This window comes from Neopsephotus bourkii, unplaced genomic scaffold, assembly GCF_033783945.1.
Source record: "Neopsephotus bourkii isolate Nb327-2 ecotype Australia unplaced genomic scaffold, CSIRO-AGI_Nbou_v1 NB_1624, whole genome shotgun sequence".
Taxonomy (NCBI): domain Eukaryota; kingdom Metazoa; phylum Chordata; class Aves; order Psittaciformes; family Psittacidae; genus Neopsephotus; species Neopsephotus bourkii.
In genome coordinates, this window is record NW_026902099.1 from 4,400,622 (window position 1) to 4,425,839 (window position 25,218).

The following is a 25,218-nucleotide window of genomic DNA, read 5'->3' on the forward strand; positions in this document are numbered from 1 at the left end:
GGGAGAGAATATTCTGCTTTCACCTCTCCAATTCAACCGACAGTCTTCAATTTCCACATAATAAAGACTTTTATTTATATAAAAGCAATGACATGCAAAACAACTTTACAACTCCTACAAAAGTGAAGTATAAGCAAAAATATCAATCATGACTTGTACTCATAACTTTACAAAAGCATTTATCAGTTACACTGACTGCATAACTGCAGTTATAACAATCTCCTGCAAACATATGAAGCCTACTACATACTGCCATATTTTACTTTGCCATCCGCATAAATCCATGACTCATTATCTTTTTTCTAAAGGTATCTTGTAAAGCAACACTAGAATACAGATACCAACAGAAGACAGATGTGTTAAAAATATTATCAATATATTTAAAAATTATTAGAGAGACACATTATTTACTGTATTATTCCTTGGTTCCTACTGCTGTAACTATATTGCTGATAATATACTGAATGTTTATAAGCCTCAATTCAAACAGTTGATTTACTGTACTGGGTTGTACTGTATAGTCTGTGTTTGAAGAATCCAAACTACTGAGCCATCTGCACCACAACTGCTTTCCAGGCTTTGTCTTTATCAAAATCCTTTAAGGTATTACTGGAAACCTGAAAGTAAACAAATTTCAGACAAATGGAAACATGAAACAGTGCTCTGGTTTAAAAAGAAAGTTCAAGCAAATACATATCTGAGAGAAGCTAGGGGAATGTAAACATGAATAGTTACAGAGCTGACAGATTGTTCTATGCATTGTAAACTGCATAATTTTGTATATTACATAGCACACATTTATGATACAAAACTTAATTGCATATATTACATTATACTTGAGACATTTGGGACAAAAAAACTTGGCCAAATACCTACTTTAAACATGTAATTTCAGCCATTTTTTCAAGTTTTTTGCCAAAATGTGTCTGAAAGCACTAGCATCTAAATCTCTGAAGACTGACCTGAAGTCAGAAGTACCTGAAGTCAGAAGTACTCCCTACAGTGCAAGTGAAGTAAGATTTACCTACATACATACAAGCAAGCTAAGGTCTTGCCTAAGAACACAGACTTCTGAGAAGCCAGCAGGGCTAACAACTTCATCTGTAACATTATTCATGTGTTTAAATACTAAAAGGTACGCAAAAAGGTGTTGCTATCCTGGACAAAATGCTCCTTTTAGCATTTAACTCACACACCGTTTCTCAGTGATTCACAAACTAGCAGTACTTTCAGAAATAATCCCCCAAATATATCTAGTCAGCTGTGCCATGCCCTACATTCCAAACTGGGAGTTGCAGCAGTGCTTCATCCTTCATGCAGAACGTAACTCTCAGGAATGGAGAACATAGGCAAGCTATACTGAATGCTCTAGCAACCTGAGGGGACACAGCTTCTGCTTTCCATTACCAGCTGTACAATGACTTAATTTCAGTCTCTGTTCTCAATGCTTTCTACCCAGTGCTGTTTCAAGGCAGACGCTCTTTCTAGCACAGGGACTGGATCCAGCACACTCTCTAGTGCTGGGCCATGCAGTAAGCATCCAGCTAACTTGAGTTACTCTCCCCTAGTCTTTAAGGATATGGCACTTTGCTCCATACAGCAGAGGTGAGGAAAGCCTAAGGGCTACAGTGCTGTGCTAGGAGATGGGTATAGTTAACCTATGCATGCTGAAGAAAGCTGGGTTCCCCCAATCCCTGAAATAGCACTCCAGCCACGAATGACTACATGAAAAGTGGTAACAGTAATACTGGCACCACTATGCTCTAAAAAAGTATTTGCCATATCTGTGTCTGAAATGACAGCTTGTACATGTAAATGCAGAAGGGAAATTGAAGGAAATCAAATCTGATCTTGAGACCTGGGATTCCAGGTATGCTTCTCTGCACACTACTTCATACTGTCCAGCACAGGCAGCCACTCACTCAGCTTGCCCACTGTTGTTCCTACTCTCCCATTTGAAGTTTGGGGAGATTAAGAGCACTAACTCAGTTTAGTAAATTCACTGCCCAACAGCAGGTCTTAGAAAAGTGCTCTTCTTCCACAGCCAAAAATTTCTGTTCATATTTAAAGTCCGTTCCTTTCTTAATAGATGGCTATCTCATTATCAGAACATGGTCACACAAGGCCCATCATCTTTTCTGTAACTTCATTCTGACATACAAATAGCCATTGTGGATCTGTGGAGTAGGACCATCATTTTATCTTAGTACAATGGTGAGCCTCATCTGTAAGTGGGAGCCCATACTACAAATAAGAACAAAATAGGGGTTTAACCTTACAGCTGTTTTAACAGGACTTGTCACAGATTTACAGCTATTGTGCCTGTCATGCCCCAGTTACCATTTAACCATGAAAATATTATCCCTTTATTAAAAAATTCCCCCGTGCATGAACATTTTCACAGTCTTATAGACCAGCTTTTCAGTGCGGTCTGAATTAAGTAACCCAAAGCATTAAAAAAAAATAAAATATGGGTTTTTCGATTTTATGAGGATAAATACATACCTCTGTTGCTCTGAATTCCTGTTTTTTAACCTGTGATGCTGTCCATGACGAATCATGTAGTTTCATTTTTGTCTTGTAATTTACACACTGTATTACAGTTCCAATAGTAAGGCATGCCTGAATTAGCAGCATCAACATCAGAAGCAACAGCAGTACATCATACGATTGCTGAAAACAGGTAAGAATATGTTGTTAACTACTCAAATAAAATACTTTCTGCTGTTCCCATCTCCATATTCTTGGGATTTGTATCTAATTTTATTTTTTAATTCAAATTATATTTTACAGTTTATTGCAGCGTGAACCTTTAATTAAAATTTGAATGCCCAAGTTTGCTCAAAGTAGAACAGATCAGTAATTTTTAGCAAAATGTTGATTTGACAAATGATCTTTTCCTCTAGAAATAGAACAGAATTGAGAAAACCATTCTCAAATATATAGAGCCTCGCTGCTGATTCTGTCCTGAGCAATGTCACAGCTGGCCCTGTGCCTTGCTGGCTCTGACCTTTCCCTGCTGACCTGAATTCCTGGCTGATCTTGGATCTCCCGCACTACTATGGACTTATCTGGCAATCACTGAACTACTGGCTGAACCTGGTTGTCATGTCCAGACCTGCCTTGTTTTTCTTTTTTTTGGGGGTACTGTAGGACTGCACAAGGAGGTCACTGCCCTTGTCTGCCTTGCTGCCACCTTCTGCTCCATTGTTTGCCCTCCTTTGCAAAGCAGCTCCCACTTGCTGCATTCAGACAAGAAGTAGCCTAAGAATGTAAGAAATGCTCTGCAGGGTCACACCAACTGTCCAGTCTTCTGTCTCCAACATGTGCAACAGGAGAAGCTACTTAGAGAGAACATGTAAGTTGTGGCCACTTCCTGAGGTCCAACAACGTTATGCTCCTCCAGTAACAGAACAAGATCACATACTCCAAAGCTGGTTTTCCAGTCCCTAAGATCTCAGTCTAATAAACATTTTCTCTCTCCTAAAGTTGCAAGACTACCTAAGGACTAGTGTGTTCTATGAGTCAAGACTCTTATTTGACACTATTTTAACCCCTATAAATGCTCCCTTGGCCATCACTTTCTGCAAAGTGCTTTGCTAAACACTTTGATGGTAAAGCCCTAGAAAGCTCTTCAGCAATGCACAGGTAACACTTCATAATGAAATGCCTTAAGATTTGCAAACTTTTTTTTTTCTCTGCCCCAAACTAGGCTTTAGAATGAATTCAGGTATAAGCTTACGATCCCAAATGTTGGTAGACATCCTAAGAAATAGGAAAAATACATTCCTCAAGTGAATCCAGAATCTGTAATTTATATACTATGAATTTATAAAAACCTCAAGGAGTCCAGCATATTACATTTTATTTTTACTGATTCTTTAGAATAATATCCCATTTCTTTAAAGCTGTAATTTGGGGGGTAGGGGGAGCTAAAATATTTAACATACATACAATTTTATCATTAATTAAGCAAGAGCTCTGAATAATTTCTGTAACATTTTAGCAATCTATAATGCAGTACCTTGTCTTCTTATACTTCCTAATTCATTCTTGTGTTGCTACTGTAATAGACAGGTGTTAATTTTTTCAACTGCATAAAAATACATACTTTAACAGCAGGTGGATAATTTTTAAAGATGTCAACAACTTGCATGATACTGAAGGATAAGTATGCAGAAGCAGTAAACAACAGTGGAGAGGTAACACTGCTGATGGCAATCAGGACCTCAACCTAAAAAAAAGGGTAATAAGTGTTAAACAAGAATAAAAACAAGTTAGCATTTTGGTTTGTAAGCTATATCTCCTTGAAGTAAGCATAACAGAATTGTGTAAACGTGTATAAGATTACACATATGAGACTAATATTAAAAGCCATCCACACTGCATGGAGATACAGAAGCAAGCTTTGAATACATTAAGGCATCCTAGGCAAAATACTGTTGTTTTGTAATTCATTTTGCATTTAATATGGATGATGGGGTTTTTGTTTGATTTTTAAAGTTTCCTTTATATGCAGATAGAACAAGCAATACCCAATTTAGAGTGCCAGTGTAGAAGCATCATGTATTCTTCAGTTTGTATGCAGTAATGAGAATTAACAGCAGATATTGCAGACTTACAACTTAAAATAACTATGCAAATAAGTTTGAGTGCTTTGAGGCAAATATTGTACTGCTGTACAATAGCAGACGAGTTTTCATTCAAATATCATCCCCACAGGGTCAAATTCTCACTTCAGTTGTGGTTATGCATAATTATTGAATTAAATATGGTTACATGACTATTACTTAGAACAGATGTTTTAAGGAGGCCTAACTACACATCTGGGACAGTCAAGGAATAAATGCACTCTACTGAACATTGTTAGTCCTTGTTGCTAGTCCTGCAGATGAAGAACTTCTTTAAAATATGTTCTAGGACCAGAGAACCCTGCACACCTCATTTTTTTCTTTTAGAAACCACAGCTGTTAACGAAAGGAGAAAGAACAGAAAGGACCTCAGCTCCAGAGCATGAACACAATTCTGGCCATATCACAAGGTATGTTGCTTTCCTATCATAGTATCCATTCCCAAAGAGCCAGTTTAAAAAAAACAAACAAAACAACAGACCTTTGAATTATTTTCTAGAACTGGTGGAAACAAGTCACCAAAGGACATACTGGATTTCTTTTCAGGAATATCAGCTTACACTCTTGCTACCTATTTCCGACACTTTTTGTGTAAGTAACTAAAAACAAGTGAGCAAATACGACTAATGCCCACTTACCACAGGCAAACTTTCTTAGCATTATTCCACTGTAACGACAAAATCAAAGAATTTTACACACTTACCAGACATTTACTTGGATATTCAGCAGCTACATGACTTGCAATAGCACTTGGAAAGCACTAACAAAAAAGCGTAACAAATATTTACATACTTGAAAATTACAAAAATTACAACTGAGTTACAGTGATTCCCACCAGTCATAAATCACATCCTACACTTCCTGAAAAGGTAAAACTATATAGACTTATTATGACAGAATTAGAAATCAATTAGTGAAATGAAGATAAAACTAATCTTCAATTTTTAAGTTGCATTTAATGAGCATCATGTATTAAAACTACACATATGAAATATGATTATCCTCAAAACCTGACACTTCTACATAAAAATCTAACGAACCACACTGAACTTTGTTAATTCTGAATGCTGAAAAACCTGTTTATTATCTTTTCTACTTCATGCTGAGGGATTTTCCAGATATAGAAGCCATATGTAAACCTAATGTCTTCTTTCTCAGCTGGTTCAATCTGTGGCAAGCAGGGCAGCATAGCATCTGTTAGAATCCACTGCTCCTAGGTACAGGCTATTATTAGTGACAGTGGTTACCAATCACAACCTCAAGCTTTTAAGACAGTCAAGGCTGACAGGCTAAAGACAATGTTCTAAGGATTCTACCACACTGAAACTACACTCAACTTTTATTTTATAGCCTGAAATATTCTAAAACCTAGGATGTGGATACACTTCACTTCTAATATCCTTGTTATACAGCTCATTTCCATTTTACTGAACTGAGGACTGAAAATGTTTCAGAATATTTTATAAGAAACAAATAACTGTAAATCAAAATAGAACAAGTGTATTGCATGAGTATATCAAGTATATTGAAGCACTAATTAATTTGGTTAGCAGCAAGTGCCAATTACTATTAAGGCCAAATAAATATTCCAATAGGGAAAGGGGAAAAAGAAAAAAAGAGGTCAAAGACATTGTTTTAAAAGAGTACCTTCATTTTGCACTACTTACAGCAACTAAGATCCAAAAGAATGTTACTGAAAGATATGGACCTGAGACTAGAACATCCATATTCAAAGCAATTATTCCACCAAATACTGATGAAATTCCTATAATCACCTCAATCACCTAAACCAAAGAAGAGCACACAAATTATTAAAAGTGCATTTGAAAATTTGCAAATTTCCTATTTCCATATAGAAAGGAAATCACTGAGAGAAAAAAATGCTTTTGTGCTATATGAAGTCAGTGTTCTTCAGATATAAAATATAGCAAAACTCCACCTGACTTAAGTGAAAATAAGATCAGCTTCATTATACATAATTATGCTCTCATTTATTAGCTCCACTGAACAAGAGCTCCATTTATACTATTTATCCTTAAGTCATTACGTTGTTTCATTACTATTACCCATGGCCGTTATATTTATCTTGTAATATTCTAAAAAGGAATATTTTAAGATACAGCTCTCATTTCTTGTCCTTGTTCTTACTTTAAAAATCTTATGCTGATTTTTTTCTAGCTTTAAAGCACCTTGGCACTTAGGAAGATGAAAGAACAAATTTATTTAATGAAAGAAAACAGCACTTTTCTTACCGAGTATGATTTCAGAATTCGAGTAGGAAAGCTGACATTGCTCAAAACAATTGTACTGTCATATGCAGTATTCTAGAGGGGAATAAAAAATCGTGATAAAAAAAATATACAAAGCAATACATTTCCTTCTAATATCCTGTACAATGTGTTACAGACCCTAATGGTGGCATGCAGTGTCTGGCCCATGAGAGCTGACAGTGACATACCATGGTGTTCACCAGTGCCAGACCACGTCAATCACATTCAAATAAATGAGGTAGTCCCATATTAGCTGTTGTACAACCACCATTCAACAATCAAATATTGTCATCTCGTGTCCCCGTTCCACCTTAAACACATACACTTTCTTCCTGAGCTTTCAGGTTTTACTGATGTGGTTAAGCAATAACCAAAGGAGGTCAGGACATTAGATGACTTTTATCTAGCAAGCAATGCTTCCACTGGAACATAAAATGACATGGCACATTTGCTTCATTATTACCTAAAAGAACTACTGCTGTGTAAAAATGAGGGTGAAATTTGGGAGAGCACTTGTGACTAAAGAAACTTTCACCTATTGCTCTAAATCCTGAGCCAATATTCATTGTGGTATACATGACAAATACTATCTCCACTTCAGGCTTCAAAAAGGCATCGCTTGCATAAATAGAAGACACAGTACTCTAATATTTCATACAGCATTAACTTTTGTTCTACAAAACAGAAATAAAACATTTGCCAGGCCACAAGATATTCAAAGAACCCAGTGCTGTATAATTTCAACAAGGCATTTTGCACAGGACCCATTACACAGCTAAAGATAGAATATACTATTACTGTTTAGTACAGTACTTTTATGTATTTATCAAATCTAGTTTAACCACATAACATGAAGTACATACCGGAGTTGCCAGTAACTTGTCTAAGTATGCAATACAGGAAAATCCAATACTTGTTAACACACAAAAAATAAACCCAGAAAGACATTTTCAAAGACATTTTTAATCCTTAAAGATACCTACTTTCTTTCTCGTACAGCAGTCTTCCGTAGACCTAGCTGAAATGATCACAGTAGTTGCCATGAAAATTTCCAGCAGAATAAGTAGAATCAAGTTGAAATTTATCTGTCAGTAAAATCCCAGACATAAATGAGTTACATCTTTTATATTAAAAATAAAGGAGGAGGCAGGGTCTAGCAGGATTCAAGAGGCCATCAATTTCCTGACATTCAGACATATCTATTAATTAAATATCTTGCTGTTTTCTTTGTTCTTGATGAATTTCTAGGACAACACTTATCTGTCTACATAATGCCCAGAAAGCACATCCTAATAAATTAACGGTTATTTGAATATTCTGCCCGAAAATTTTATCTCTGTCTTCCAGTAGAGCACTTAATGACAATGGGGTGATTGCTGGGTACATCTGCATTTTTCAGGACCTTCCATGTGAAACCAGAACACTGCAGGAGATCATGGAAGATTCACAGGAACAGAAAGAGGACAAACAAAAGCAAGCCTGAGTAGCTCAGGTGCTAAGGTAAACCATTGCAAAGGGGAAAGAGGGTCACAGGATCCTAACCCATATGCTGTAATCCAACTGGTGCAATACACTGTCTAATGCTGAATGACTGCACAATCCAAGGAACTGGGCCAAGAATCCCAGGTCTGTGCTCTACCTAGTCCTAGTAGAACACTGATGAATACTCTTAGTGCCACCAAAACCCTTGCAGGTCTAACACACTACAATATTGAAACATGGACGCTGCCATTCTTCCTGGCATCTTGCTCATCTTCAGGAAACAACTAGTGAATGTAACACCTAATATTTCTCTTTGGTTCCTTATTATCTCATGAAAAAGAGGTAGACACATGGGCTGAATCGTCTTCTAGAGGCACACAAGCTGAGCAGTTGAATCTCCCTCTTGTCTTCAAAACCACCATGTGTTTCCACTGGCAGCCCAAAATATTTGGTGGTTAGTTCAGGCCATTGGGCAAAGTACCACAAGTTTAGGGACAACTGGCTCCATCCAGAACCTATACAATTACAGCAAACCATTGTTCAATGACTTAGAACAGAATTAGATTACTCCTTCATGTCATACCTGCTTTATAGATTACTGAATTTCAGTTTTTCTCTGGCCATGTATATTGTAGCACATGTATTTTGAAAAAGAATGTAAGTGGCAGATTTGAGAGGCTTTTTGGGGCATTGAAAATCACCCTTCTCAGGAAATCACAACTAGAACTATGTGCCTTGCATTACACAACACAATGTACAGTTGTACTAGAGCCATAAACAGCAATAAATGTCATAGCAGTAAGCTTCTAGGGAAAGTGCTAGCATAAAGAATAAAGACATTATTTGGCAAAAGGTGCCAAACATGTGGCCTGCAGAACAATTTAATCCAGCATGTTAATTCCTGTGATTCGGATGTGTTTTGACACATAGTGCTGGTACTGACATGGGCCAGCAAGGCCACGCTGTACAGTGCAGTGCCAAGTGGACATACAAGTTTGAGTCCAACACTGTAACGACATGGACTGACTAGCTCCTCTAGTGCTATGTATAGGAAGTAAATAACAGAAACTGGCAAAGTAACAGTAAATAAATTCTATTTTTTAATTTAACTTTTATCTTTCCAATATGTTTTTTCTGATACGACATGTCTAGAGTATCAAAAAAAGGCTTCCACTCGTGAAATTAGTTCAATGCCTCCAGACAAAAATGAAAATATCTCCAGTTTTGGAGTTTAGGTGGTTTAGTTGTTCTAGTTTGTTGTTTGTTTGTTGGATTTTTTTAACAGAAATACAACTAAAGCTAGAAGTACTTCTTTACACCATCTGTAACAATGGGAAATTCAATGTTAGATTTTTATGCACTAAAGAAAATTCTCTCTACAACTACCACTGTACATAAAATCTACCACTGGATATAGAGAACCAAGTAAACTGTGTCCCTAATCCTCTTCCATGACTAAGGAAAATGCAAGTGCAACTGGGTAGAAAGTAGTAAATTAGCAAAACTAATCCAACTTACTCTGAATCTGTACCAGGTATAAAAAACATGGTTCTCTGAAACTGCACAAAAAGGTTTAATTAAATTTCAAATTTAAATCATTTAAAGTTCAATGTAGTTGCTTACATATATACTTCTCATATGATTTAAGATATCCTACAGATGTTTGAAGACAACTGCACAGGTCTGGCAAATAATGACAAGTGACCTAAAGGAGACTGAAGCCTTCTTGGACCAGTGGCTGGAGCAAGGCAGGACAAGTGAGCACATACCTAATGGAGACAAATGCTTATGGTTAGGTAACCAAATCAAGCACCTGCACTCCAGTATCTGTGTGCACCCACATTGCCTATACTTCCACTACTGCCAGTGGAGACCCATTCTACACAGACAAGAGGGGAAACCACAAAAACTACTGGACAAACCAGTTGCTAGAGGTGAGGTTCAATTACACTGGCTGCTAATGCCATTTGAAATACTCGAGCATATTGGACATGCCTGCATAAATGGGATGTATGACACAAGATTGATGGGACAATCCCACCTACCCAGACTAGAAGAAGCACTCAGGCAGAATATGTATCACAGTATCACAGTATCACAGTATGTTAGAGATTGGAAGGGACCTCAAAAGATCATCTAGTCCAATCCCCCTGCCGAAGCAGGAACACCTAGATAAGGTTACACAGGAACGTGTCCAGGCGGGCTTTGAATGTCTCCAAAGAAGGAGATTCCACAACCTCCCTGGGCAGCCTGTTCCAGTGTTCCGTCATCCTCACTGAGAAGAAGTTTCTTCTCAAATTTAAGTGGAACCTCTTGTGTTACAGTTTGTACCCATTGCCCCTTCTCCTATCATTGTTTGCCACTGAGAAGAGCCTGGCTCCATCCTCGTGACACTCCCCCTTTATATATTTATATACACTAATAAGGTCACCCCTCAATCTCCTCCAAACTATAGAGACCCAGCTCCCTCAGTCTTTCCTCATAAGGGAGATGCTCCACTCCCTTAATCATCTTAGTTGCCCTGCGCTGGACTCTCTCCAGCAGGTCCCTGTCCTTTTTAAACTGAGGGGCCCAGAACTGGACACAATATTCCAGATGAGGTCTCACCAGGGCAGAGTAGAGGGGAAGGAGGACCTCTCTCGACCTACTAACCACCCCACTTCTAATACAACCCAGGATGCCATTGGCCTTCTTGGCCACAAGGGCACAGTGTCGGGTCACGGTCATCCTGTCGTCCACCAGGACCCCCAGGTCCCTCTCCCCTACACTGCTCTCTAACAGGTTGTTCCCCAATCTATACTGGAACCTGGGGTTGTTCCTGCCCAGATGCAGGACTCTACACTTTCCCTTGTTGTATTTCATCAAGTTATTCCCCGCCCAACCCTCCAGCCTGTCCAGGTCCCTCTGGATGGCAGCACAGCCTTCTGGCGTGTCAGCCACTCCTCCCAGCTTAGTGTCATCAGCAAACTTGCTGATAGTACACTCAATTCCCTCATCTAAATCATTGATGAATATATTAAATAATACTGGTCCCAGTACTGACCCTTGAAGCACTCCACTAGATACAGGCCTCCAACTAGACTCCGCCCCATAGACTACAACTCTCTGGCTTCTCTCCTTCAGCCAGTTCACAGTCCACCTCACTACCCGATCATCCAGACCACACTTCCTCAATTTAGCTGCAAGGATGCTGTGGGAGACCGTGTCAAATGCTTTGCTGAAGTCAAGGTAGACCACATCCACCACTCTGCCATCATTCATCCACTGTGTTATTTCCTCATAAAAGGCTACGAGATTGGTCAAGCATGACTTCCCCTTGGTGAAGCCATGTTGACTGCCCCTCATAACCCTCTTATCCTTGATATGCCTTAAGGTGGCACCAAGGATAAGGTGTTCCATCACTTTCCCAGGAATGGAGGTGAGGCTAACCGGTCTATAGTTACCCGGGTCCTCCTTCTTGCCCTTTTTGAAGACAGGAATGACATTTGCTTTCCTCCAGTCCTCAGGCACCTCTCCCGTTTCCCAAGACTTGGTAAAGATGATGGACAGCGGTCTAGCATTTTTTAGATGAGAGATATCTAGGTTCAGGCCACAGAATCCTGCCTTAGCCATCAATGCCGAGGCAAAGAAGACTGTATTGCAGAGCCCCAGTGACTGTATCATCTCGACTACAACGGAGGTACAGACACTTAACTCACCAGGGGACAATAAATGTATGTACTCAATTTGGAGTTAATTTGAATTCCGTTCAAGATCTGAACATTTTCAGTTGCAGTGGCCAGCATGCACAAGGTTCCACTGATTTTCAGCTATCAGGCTTCCTACTGAGAGCTAGGAAGTAACCGAATGTCAGCAGTGACAGTTTGTATCTACCCATCCTATCCATCCTTCACATCGATCGCACACTAACTACAGAACTGCACCCTACTGGAATGGTGTCACAGAGTCACAGCCTAGGACGTGTCTTGTATCTTGCATTCCATTTATCTAAGTAATTTTGTAGAGTTATCCATCAAGATGAGTAACACTAATGAAGAATTCCCCAGGTTGTTTATAAGGGGGTGTTTATAAGGGGGTGGGGTGCATGTTAAATGTGAATTGCCTTGATTGGATAAACTTAACCTTTTTATGAGTCTTACTGCTTTCAAACTACAGGCAGTGATTTCACAGCAGACCAAGTATTATTTTCTTGTGCAGTTTCCCATGGGGAGGGAAAATAAATATGATGATGAAAGAACATTTAGAGATGGTATCCTACATTTTCTTTGTACCACATGGGTAATGGAAAACAGCTGGCAGTGAGCTGCCAAACAGTGAGACTGTCCCACTGAAACAGGATCCTTCAAAGAGGAGGGTCAGCACCATAAGTAACTCTTAATTCAGAAAGTTTCAAAAATGTCTTCAGAGCAAGCTTTGCACAGTTATCTTGACATATCTTTGTTCAGTGATCAATGACATGGCATGGGCAAGCAATCGGCAGTGACAAAAATTAAAACCACAAAACCAAAGATATCTTGTGTATGTTATTGCAGACAACTAACATTTGCCACAGACAGAATTTGCCTTGCTATAAATTGTCACTTTTCCAATCTAACATAACCTTTTTTCAAATGGTTTCATCTGCCTTGAAAATGCAAAAGCTTTTAATATTTAAAAATAGAAAATGCAAATTTTTATGCAATCTAAAAACTACTCACTTCAAAAGTATGCAGCTGAAGTTTAGCCCTTACACCCAGGGCTAGCTCAAAGCTTCTCAAAAGCATATGCAAAACTGATTTTCTCACACTGGGACTCATAACAAAGAAACTGCTGTGGTGGCAAAATGCATCCCTTGGGCCCACCTTTCCTGAACAGACATAGCCCTCCACTGTCCCAACAGCACTGTGACCCTGTCTACCAGGGGAAAGGAATGAAAAGGGTCTGGTAGTCTCCAGTCATACTTCTCTGCTGGTTTCTCCCCGAGTGCTTGGACTGGTTTCTAATATTTGAACTCTCTACCAAGAAAGAGAAGGGAAAAGGCAGTACCCCCATGTCTGTCTTCTATATGATTACTTCAGCTCCAAGAGCCTAAGACACTTGAGGGGGCAAATGCATGAACTGCTACACTAGCAATAAGCTAGGAAAGGCTGTGCAAAGAACTGACTGGTCTAAGCTGTCCTGAGATACACACAGAACACAGGGGACCATGACATTGTCCCATCAAACACAGGGCAAAACTGCCCACCTGTAAAGCCAGTACTACTTGAATTCAAGTGATCTGACTGTCCAGAGTGCTAAATCTTCACAGCTGTGCTTGACTGCAGCACTCCACCTCTCTGAAAATTAGGCTAGCTGCACGGATAGACATGTGAAGCTAAACTTAGTTATCTAATTTAAAATGCAGGTTTGTAAGTATACTGCACTTCCTAAAGGAAAGTAAACACAGTTAATTTAAAAGCTCTGCTTCTGTGATGGTATTAAAATAGCACAAATAACTCCAAAGCAAACTCCATCTCTGCACTGTTTTCCATTGAGAAGTCTTTCATTACTAACACTAATTCAGATTTGCTCTATTATTACAGGAAGCCATTATTACTGCCGAGCTCTTGGTTTCAACAACGGCTGATATGATGGGAGAACTGAACAACAGCACGAGAGTAGTCATTAACCTTTATATGAAATGTATGCCAGTGTATTGAGTACTGCTCTTCTATGATAGTCTTATTATGAATATTCATCAATAATAACGATAATACCTATCACTATGTTATTTATTCACACATGTAATAGCCTTATGTAGTACAGAAGTCTCAGGACATTTTACCATAGCAAAAGAAAGAAGTAACAAAACCACCCTATAGTTCTACTGTTCTGCTCAGACTACCAACGCTTGTGACTCAAACCCAGTTAACTCTTCCCAGCAGGAAATACGTGTGCTTCAAATGACAAAACTGCTACATTCTCTTTGTTGATGGCGTATAAGAAAAATGTTCATCAAAAGTTCCTTTGCTGGTGGCCTCATAAGCAAAACTATCCACTAAAGAAAATCCAGGAAAGGATTGTACTGAATCTGATGATTAAATGTCCTAAAAGCAGCACTGTTTGGACATATTCTCATTTCAGTACAATTCATCCCTAAAAGCTGGCTAACCTACAAATGAGCTACTAATTCATTTTCCATTTTCTCTTCTGACTCCACTCTTTCAAAAAAAACCCAAACAAACAAAAAACCACACCAAAACTTGCTATAGTCAATAGAAAAATAAAGTCAGTGAATAAAACTGGACCACACTTGAAGATTTAATTCATGGGTTTGAACTCTGAATACAAGACAGGAAAGTTGTTTCCATATTTATCTCTAAATTAGCTGCATCATGTGTCTTTTAGACATGTAAGTTTTCATCTCCAATGTCAAGTTTCCATTCTTGCCTTACTCAGAGAAGTAAAGTTAGTCCTAGATGACCTCTCCTCATAGGCTAAAGCAGGAATATCAGGGTACTGACAACGTAATTATGTGTAATATCCACCCACCTCCCACAACCTTTTTTTTAACAAAGATCAATGTAGCATAATTAGGAATTGTTTCAGTAACTTACATTTATAGCTGATGGATTGAGGACAAGTTTGCATCCAAACCAAATTAAACACGTTGTTGTAACAGCAAATGTAGAGACAAACAAAATTTGAAAATTGGGTATCTGAAAAACAGTTTCAGAATGGGTTTCTTTCTCATTTTAACCACCAGGGGCGAGTGGGGGGAGAAAACTGATAGTAAAATATACTTACCACATTAATTTTATTCCTTGCTATAGCGAAGCTCACAACTGCTGAAGGAATACACTGGAAAAATGAAAAGAGAAGACTAGTGGGATATTCTGCACAAAGGTTTCTATACATATTTCTATACATACATTTATTTGGCCTGAATTCATATTTCACTTGGAGAAAGAGAAGATCGCAAACTCTGAGGAAAGTTTCACTCTTGTCTGAGCTCATTAATTACAACTGGTGGATTCCGTATCCGTCCATATCCCTCCACCTCCCTCAGTTTTGACTAGCTACCCAGAATAATGTGATGAGTAAAAGAAAGAAAGTCTTTCATGAGGCTTTTCATGCCTTTGTTACCTTAAATTAACTCTAGAAGGCCTAGAGATCTGCGAGCAAAAGAAAAATACCGCTACTCCCAAACTGGACCTCCAGACCTTTTTAAACAGACAAAGTCATAGTTGCGTAAGTTAAAATTTGGCCAGTCTCAACACAGTTCTGAAGAACTTTGTAAAAACTGATCTATTGAGTCAAAATACACTCTAAGAATTGTACCTGGGATCTCCACTATGTTCAGTAGGAACTGTGTTTCTAAACTTAAGGGCAGAGCTTAAGGGCATTAGTGCTTAAGGGCATCAGTGCTTAAGGACATCATAACTTAAGGGCATTAGTGTTCAGATGTGTGTAAAGATGTCTGTAAAGACATCTGTAAAGAAATGCAGCATTTGTTACATAATTCATTATTTAACATGAAATACAATATTTTTAGTTGAATATATTTTTATTTTTCTTATTAGAATTGTTGTAACTGCTTTTGTGTAAGATAGAGTTGGACCTGTAATGGTACTGCATCTATTGTGGTGGGTAATAGCTAAGGGGTAGAGAAATTGCTTTGTAAAACTTTTCACTTAGGCATGGTTTTTCCATTTATCTCTGCCCTTAAGTTTAGAAATACAGCTCCTACTGAACATAGTGGAGATCCCAGGCACAATTCTCAGAGTGTATTTTGACTCGATCAGTTTTTACAGAGTTCTTCAGAACTGTGTTGAGACTGGCCAACAATGGAACCACTATAACTTAATTAATATCAACATTTAAAATTCTTGGTGACACTTCCCTAACACCTAAATGACCTGTACTTAACATAATTAAAACATCTTTTAATGTCCTGGATACCCTAGGGTCTCAGGAACACTGTGTGACTATGTGTGACCAAATCTTCCTACTAATCAAGATGTTTAAACAAGCCTAGAGAGCAATTCAGCTCATGCTGAACTAGATACTTAGTGGCCAGCTGGCTATACAGCTTTCTAGGCTCTTAACAACTCTATTGACTCCAAAATCCAACTCCAGTATCTGGAGTAGGAGCTGTAACATCTTGCTCACAGACATCCAAATGTGCACATCTTCATCCACAGCAAGGCATTCAAACCCAACATGATAACCTCCTGCATCTGTCAGATCTTTGGAAATTCTCAATAAATACAAATTTCAAAGATACAAGGTTTGGGGCAGAAAAAAAGACATCTCAGCAACTAACATTGCAAAGAATAACACATCAGTGAAGATACTAACATCAAAAATTACTTCAACTTTATTCTAACATTTATAGCAGAAACATAAGCAGCAACTTATTCACAGAGCAACTGCTGGGACTTGTTTAAGTAAAACATTAGTATTGCCCCTAACTTAAATCTGCAAATCAAGTTGTGAAAATAACAATGACAGAACAGAATCCTGCCATGAACAAAATATGTACATCAGACTCATCTGATGCACAGATCTGTAGATAAAGCATATATACACATAGTAATAAAAAAAAGGAGTCCCTAAAAATACAGTAAAAAATACTGGACTTTGGAAAACATCAGACATTTTTAAAGTATATTTTACTAATAAAATAATAATATTCAAGAGAACTTCAGTCTGCTTCAGTACTTTGATATTACAGCAAAATAAACTGAATAAGTAATACTTCAAAATACAATCTGAAACACATTCTGATAACAGCCAGGAAATTCCCCACATCCATAACAATGCAAAAATTTGTAAAACTTTCTTAGAATCAGGCACAGAAAAACCGTTCATGCAGTTAACTACCCCATGCCAATGGTGAGCTGGTTAACAAAAATGGGAGCACAAACCAGTTGTCTTTATGACAACCTTTATTCCTTTAACCATGAGATGAAAACTCATTTAATGAGTAGAATTAAATCTTCCATGAGGTTAGTAGCAAAAAGACAGAATAAAAGACAGTAAACCTACAAAAATTATTTACTATTGATTTTGCTGACAAATGGCCACAGCAAAAAATTAAGAATGCTTACTGAACCTGCTGCACAACGTAAGTAATCCATTTCAGATGGAAAAATATTTCCCAGATATAGTGAAAATCCAGAAGTGATAAGGAGGCAAGTCTGCAAAGTAACAAATAAGAGAAATCAATATGAATAAAATATTTTCTAGAAAAGCAACTGGTCAGAGAGAAATCAGTAATTCCTTTCAAATTAAGCTACTGATGAACATTTAATAATGCAGTCTTTGTGCGAATAATTTTGAAGGAAAATATCAAAACATGCTCAGTTCTGGATATGACATTTTGCTGGTTACCAGGACTTAATACTGAACAATATAATCATGTCTGAATCAAGCACTGTGCCCTGATTTGGCATATACCTAAGAAACGGCTGAAAAGGTAATTGCAATGTTCAGGTGTAAAAATATTTCAGAAGCCTCAGCTAAACCTCTACTTTGCATTCTCTGCTTGGTTCCACCAACATTCATTAAGCATATGGGCAGCTGGGCAGTTACTAACTAGAACACAGTAACAAAAATAATATTAGGATACTTAATGATAATTTTTCCATCTACATGCCTGCCTGTCCCCAAGCTCTCTTCCTGTTTTGCTCCAGTTGCTCACCCATAAATGTTCCAACTCCTGTTTCCTTGCTAACTCTTTCTGTTCATTTCCTATTAGAGTTACAATCTCAACAACAAATGATCAGTGTATTCTACTAACATTTTTCTTTTTGCTTGTCATTTCTAAGGAGGCATTTCTTTGAAATGGCTGGGGAAGAGACAGAATGGTTTTTATTTAGGCATTTTTTCATGTTACAAAATTATGGGGGGTCTTTAAAAAGTCATTGTCAAAAATTACAGAAAATAAGGAGAGTGTATGTGTGTGTATAAGCACACACACAGGGAATTCTGGCAGACTGGAAGAACAGTATTTATAGAACACAATTTGAAATTGTGCTTGAAGCACAGTGAATTGTTTCAGCACAAGAACAACCCATACTAGCAGCCACATTGATGTCACTCTACAGTTTGAAACTGTTCCCTGAAGTAGAGAGTTCTGTTTGCTATGACTTCTGTTGCTCAGCATACAGACTTTCTGGACACTGTCTTTCAGAAGAGCTGAGGGAGATTAACTACTTGGGAGAAAACTTAAATTGGAATGGATTGGACTAGTTTATTAATAGCATCGTACTTTCATTTACCCACAAAATTCATGTTTCTTGATAATTTGACTTCAGCATAATAGGACTTTCAGCAAATTATCATTAAACATCAGTGTTTCCAATCTTTCACAACAACTCAGTAAAAAGGAGAAAGCTAATTACAATCAGTTGTTCTCTTTGACAATTGAGAAAATTTAATGCAAAGAAAGCAGCTCTTCTTTTGCTCTTTTTTTAATGTAACTACATCTGAAAGGAAATCCACGTTTTGCAGATTGACAGAAAGGAAAAAATGTTCAGCTGAGGCCATCAAAATAAGGCAATTCTTTTATTCACTATGCAAAAACAAGTAATTACTGTATTAATAGTGAAATATTTCAGCTCTTAACAAAAATTGCTCTTCAAAATACACAAGCTGACACAAAAAGAAAAGATCAAATTCTAATTACTATAATGAAGTTTAATTAACTCAGCTCAGAACATGAAGGAGCACATGATGTACAGGCAAGTCCTACAGTTCTAGCAGTGACACAAATCTTCACATCATCATGACATTCATGTAAGAAACACAAGTATATACTTCACTACATGAAGAGTCTACCAAATAACTACATGACTGTGGAACCCTGAAAGATTAATGTGGCAGATAAGTACCATATGCATCCTTAATGCCATAGTAATTTAATGACAATACTACCATGGCACGTAAAGTACTTGTAACAGTTAAAAATATGTTAAAAGAATGCATATGAGCAGGATACTTTACATCCTTTACCAACAGGCACTGCTTATATATACAGATGGGTTGATATATACCACTACCACACTTATTCTCTGTTTATGTTATATGATTAATATAAAAATAAAAATCAGCCTTCATATAGCATCTTTGATTAGTGCAATTATCTGAAGAATACCATTCATCAATTAAGCATTACATTCTAAATTTGCTAAATATGTTCCTTTCTGTACAAACATTTATATTACATGCTACCAGTGATGGAATTTTGAGTCTCCAAACAACATGGAACAAAACAGATTACTGGGCACTAAGACCTCACCTACATTCTTAAATTTTGTATCATTTAAAGTACTTACTCCCATCAGCAAAGAAAAGATCCATGTTTTGTAACTAAAGCACGGATGCAGCCTTTTTGATAGCTGGAGGTCACTGGATTTGATATCTGGTATATAATTTCCATTCTCTTGTTTTCCCCGCTCCAAAGTTGGCATCCTGTCATAGCTAAATTCTTCTCTGTAACCTTCTTCCCTGGTCATAACACTTCACAAAGGCAGTTAAAGAATAATAATTGAAATGCAAATGATGAAGAAAGGCCAAAAATATAATTCACACAGTCAGATCAGTGCTCAACTCTAAGTTGTTTACTTAAAATAAAATAAATAAAAGCAATATTTAGTAACAAGCTGTACTTACATTTCCAAATAAGTAAGTAGCCATGCTAACAACTTACTTGCACACTATAAATAAATTACATCCTGTAGCCATGGTTCACAACAATGCAGCCTTATGAATGTTTATGTATCTGTGATACCATAATAGACTTTTCTTTCAAGATCTAAGAACCATTTTGGAGGTGCTTAGTTTAAGGGTAACTCTATAACCACAGATTATCTTCTTTTTTCTTAAAAAAACCCACAAAAAACAACAAAAGAAAACCCCACAAACAACTCTAGCACAGAAAGTAAAGTCAAACATGATGAGATATTAACTTGCATTTTACTTTAATACTTCTTATCAGGTATATAAAACATCAGACTTCACTGTGAATCTGATGAACTCATATACTTACAGTAATTTAGCTACAGCAAACTCTTTCTAATTTACCCAGTATCAACCATTTCTTTCGTTCACTTAGCCCTTTTTTGTTCATCTCACTGCCAATCTGTTCAAATACCTTGAGGAGTATCTTATATTAGAATTAGGTTACTGCAGATTTTTCAACAGTTAAAAACCTTCATGCTTACCTTCAACAGAAAAGTTAACTGTCAGTTTAGAACCGTCCTGTGAACACAGCTGCCTGTACACTTTGTGATATTCTCACCGTTCAGTGAGTCATGCCGTCTTTGAAAAGTTCTCCCTTACACTTTGGCTTTCAACAACATCTATTCAGATACGGAACAAAAGCACAGCAAGAACTTCAGTTAAGCCAGGGAACAGGAAAATGCCTCCTGAATTTTAATTAACAGAACACACTAGAAAATGACAGTACTACATTCTCATAGGGCTGCTTCCAAATCAGACCAACAAATTAAAAAAGTTTCAAGTCTCTTTTTTATTTTAGTACTACCCCTTACTTGGCATCTTCAGTAAAAACCTCCCTCACATTCTACCATTTTTAGTTATTCTACCAGCCCGTGATAACAATATTTAACAATCAGTTCTTGTTTCAAAACAGCAAACGCTACTTACAATGCAGTTTCCCATAAATACACTGCAGATAAAAATTCAAGTATTCAAGTATCCCAACCAGTTGGGAGGTTAGAAAGTTAAGAGTTAGAAATCTATCAAGAATATTACCTTCACTGTAGAACTCTATCTTTTTCAACTAACACTAGTTTTCTAGAGTGTCCAGATAAACCCTGCATGCTCCAATTGTGCTGACATTCATACTTACAGAACACCATGATGACTAAACAATGTATTTTAGCTCTAGCTGGCAGCAGTGACATGCAATGGCCAGTGCACATTGGATCCAGTCCTGCTGCTTATTAGGCAATGGGGAAAAAAAAAAAAAAAGAAAAGAATGCTTTTATCTTGAAGATGTTGGCACCTTGACAGCTACAGCAATGACAGGGTCTTTTGTCCAAACTTTAAAAACTCTTGTATCCAAGACACAATTAAATCTTCAGTACTCTGAACGACATCACCTTTAAAGTATGCTAGAGAAAATTCAGAACAGCACAACTTCTCAGTTTGTAAGGACTGCAGATTTTGCTCTTCTTGTCATGTCAGCCAATACTGAAAGAATATTAAAATGTTACAGTTTTTTTAATAGACTGAAATATGGAAATCAGCAACAGCACCAGACACAGCTGTAAACTGTATTAGGAAAGGGGGCAAAAAGACTGTAGCCAAGCAAATAAGTAATTAAGCTCTCTGTTTTCAATGAATGCTAGGTGCTGGTTTGCTCTAACAGAAACTACCATAGATCTAGAACAGGATCATCGTTTATCCCTTTCAACCAATTTAGGGGTATCAACTTTTACTTTTTTCTTTTTTTTTGTTTACACAAAATTGGTGAGCTGTTCGGGTATTTAACTGATCTGATCTCTTTGAATAAAAAAATTTACAAAGTCCTATGCCACTGAAGAGAACGGGGCTCAAAACCTAGAACTTTTTGTTCACAATTCCAAGTATTTCAGCCAACACTGTATCTGAAAGGCTCCTCCTGCAAGCATGGCACTGCAGTACTTCTGCTGGTTATGGTGAAATTTCTTCTCCTCCCTTCACTGTACAGTTCTCAGTATTTGCCATTTTCCTTTTTGCACAGAGTTTCACCACACAACCGTTGTACCCTCTGCATTCTGCATCAGAGTCAACAAAACCCACTTAAACTTCAATTACTACTCTAAAAATCTTCTGGGCCCCTTATTTTAGGTTCTCTTCATTTTATGTTCTTGATTGCATAAAAAGTTTTGGGTCATTTTTGTGTATACACAAGCACATGGCAAGATTGGGTAGCCAAAGCACAAGTCACAGGTCAAGATCTTCTAATGGTAGGTAAGGTACAAAGGTACTGTACAAAGAAATTTCTGCTAATTTTAAAAGTGCATGGGAAACCTACACAAATACTGCTGGAAACAGAACAATGCTGACAAATATTACAGGCTTCTGAATAGGGTTTACAAATTAACAGTTTCTATTGTAAGTTATGCCAGAAGATACCACGGGATGAAAATCAAATCAAATCGTGAGAGGCTACAAAGAACTACTTACTTCCACCACTGAAATGACCACTGAACAAGGTCAGACTGCCTGAAGCAGCTATAGCAGATAATAGGTCATTTGTCAGGGCTGTGCCATGTGAGCATCCCCACATGTGAGTATAACCACAAAGATAAAAAACAGATTTACAATTATAACTTGTCAAGAGACAATGTGATAATAAAGTACATAAACTTGTCATAGTTCTGCTTTTGTATCACTAATTAATAAAAAATTATTCTGTCCTGGACCAGTTTCCCTAGCACTGAACCCAGGCTCATGCCCATGCTCCCAAACCTAAACACAAAAACATAGAGCACTGAATCTCAGAGAAACCAGCAGTTAAAATGCTTTAAATGAATATATCTAGAAGTGGAGGCTGTGGCTCCTTCAGCACTTTTCTAAAAAGCTCACTGACTACAGACATTCATATACATTTCTCCTCCCATCAGTTTCATCTCAGTTACTTCAGAGCAAGACACTGGAACCTGTGTGTAATTACTGGCAACCAGAATTTCTTCCAGTCTAGCAACTGTACAGAACTCTAGAAGTGTTAACAATCTGCAATGCACTCCTAGCCCTTCCTTACCTAAATAATGTGGAGCTAACCATACAAGTATAAAATAAAAGGTTGCTAAAGACAACTGCTACTCTAGTCTGATTCTAATCACAGACTATGTTGCCTTTCTCCAACAGGCGTGAAGCAGTTTCCTATAAAAGTATACACTGCTCTGCCCAACTTCCTAAAGCATCTCCTGTAACAGTCATATGAGGCACTTTCCACTTACATTACTGGAATGTTAAGCTCACCAACTCAAGAACTATGTTTTGTGAAACACTTTTTGTTCAGCAGAATTTAAAGAGGGCTTACACAAGACACCTAAAGTGCCTGAAGAGAACTGGCAAAAATATCAACTATGGAAATAATTGATAGCGGAATAGACTCCACAACTTCGTTAAAGTTGTAAAGTAGGTATGCTTTATTCAGCTGAAGACGCACGGGGGATTGGTCCTCCAAAAGTCATGCGTGCCTCAGTGTTGTTTCCCTCTACATTTATCCTCTAAAGTTACAAGGTTGCACAATACGCCTATACATATTCATATTCTATCCCCGCTTCGTATTATAATGACCTAGAAAGTCCTCTGCGCCTGCGCAGTGCCCCCTCTGGTCATGGGCAGGGGTCTCAAGATGAAGTAAATGAGTCTTCCTCCTGTGGGTAGGGGTCTTCAAGATGAAGTAAATGAGTCTTCCTCTTCTTGAACTTGTCACCTTTTAGTCTTTACACATATGGCCTTAGGGTTTGGTCGGTGCCCCAGCCATAAACCATCTGCTTCTTCCCGTATCCGGCGCCTGCTTTTCCTTATCAATAGCTACGTATCATTATAATCAGGTGTCTGCTTATCAATACGACCAGGTGCCTGCTTTTGCTTATCAATAGGACTTGGTGTCTTTGTTCTGCTTAGTAAGCACTTACAACAGACAATACCTTGTCTAGGCAAGTAAATTCCTCTAACACAAGTAAATTCCTCTAACGCAAGCAAATTCCTCTAACCCCCCTGTACAACCCCCCTGTACATTGGTCAACCCTCTGCATCATAGTAAGCAACTGTCAACAAAATTTGATTTCCTCTAGAGCCACAGCATTAATGATATAAAGACAAAAGTATTTTTTCTTTCCTTTAACCAAGTCTATAATAATCTACAACTTCTATGATTTTGAAGCTGGCTGCAACTGGGATTAGAGACCAGTGGAGGCTACTGATGACTTGTGCTCCTCAGGGGATCAGCCCTGGGACCGTTGTTCCACATCTTTGTTAGTGACATGGCCAGTAGCACTGAGTGCACTCTCAGCAAGTTTGCCGATGACACCAAGCTGTGTGGTTCGGTTGATATACCGGAGGGAAGGAATGCCATCCAGAAGGAACTTGACACGCTTGTGAGGTGGGCAGATGCCAACCTTATTAAGTTCAACAATGTGAAGTGCAAGGTCCTGAACCTCGCTCAGGGCAATCTCAAGCACAGCTAGAGAGAATGGATTGAGAGCAGCCCCAAAGAGAAAGACTTGGGGATGTTGGCTGACAAGAAGCTCAACATGAGCCAGCTTCAATGTGCACTCACAGCCCAGAAAGCCAACCATATCCTGGGCTGCATCAAAAAGAGCGTGACCAGCAGGTCGAAGGAGGTGATCCTGCCCCTCTACTCTGCTGTAGTGTGACCCCACCTGCAGTACTGCATTCAGCTCTGGGGCCCTCAATGTAACAGGGATGTGGAGCTATTGGAGTAGGCCCAGAGGAAGGCCACAAAAGCTGGAGCACCTCTCCTGTGAAAACAGGCTGAGAAAGCTGGTGTTGCTCAGCCTCAGGCAAAACTTTTAACACCATGTTCCAGTATTTAAAAGGAGGCTACAAAAAAGATGGAAACTCCCTTTTCACAAGGAGTAAAATGGAAAAGGCAAGGGGTAATGGGCACAAGTTACCTCTGGTGATATCCCAACTGGACACAGGAAGAAAACTTTTCACTATGAGAACAATCAGCCATTGGAATAATGGCTGATTATCATAACCTTCTCCCCAGGGAAGAGGTGAATTCCCCAACACTGGGCACCTTTAAGATCCCACTGGGCACGGTACTGGGCCATCTTGTCTAGGTCATGAATGCTAAGAAAAGTTGGGCTGCATGACCCCTT

General features: G+C 38.2%; 1 protein-coding gene across 1 annotated transcript; it reads right to left on the reverse strand.

The window, feature by feature from the left end:
- Positions 1–50: 50 nt before the first annotated feature.
- MLC1 (modulator of VRAC current 1) lies at positions 51–21,311 on the reverse strand. The gene is made up of 13 exons (XM_061372917.1): positions 21,222–21,311; positions 20,572–20,709; positions 19,684–19,867; positions 17,455–17,544; positions 15,149–15,202; positions 14,959–15,060; positions 7,885–7,986; positions 6,884–6,955; positions 6,299–6,415; positions 5,335–5,391; positions 4,112–4,234; positions 2,506–2,673; positions 51–617 (listed from the first exon to the last, which is right to left on the reverse strand). Exons 3-13 carry the CDS (start codon positions 19,861–19,863, stop codon positions 543–545), a joined length of 1,140 nt encoding a protein of 379 aa, XP_061228901.1. The 5' UTR covers positions 19,864–19,867; positions 20,572–20,709; positions 21,222–21,311; the 3' UTR covers positions 51–542.
- Positions 21,312–25,218: the final 3,907 nt, after the last annotated feature.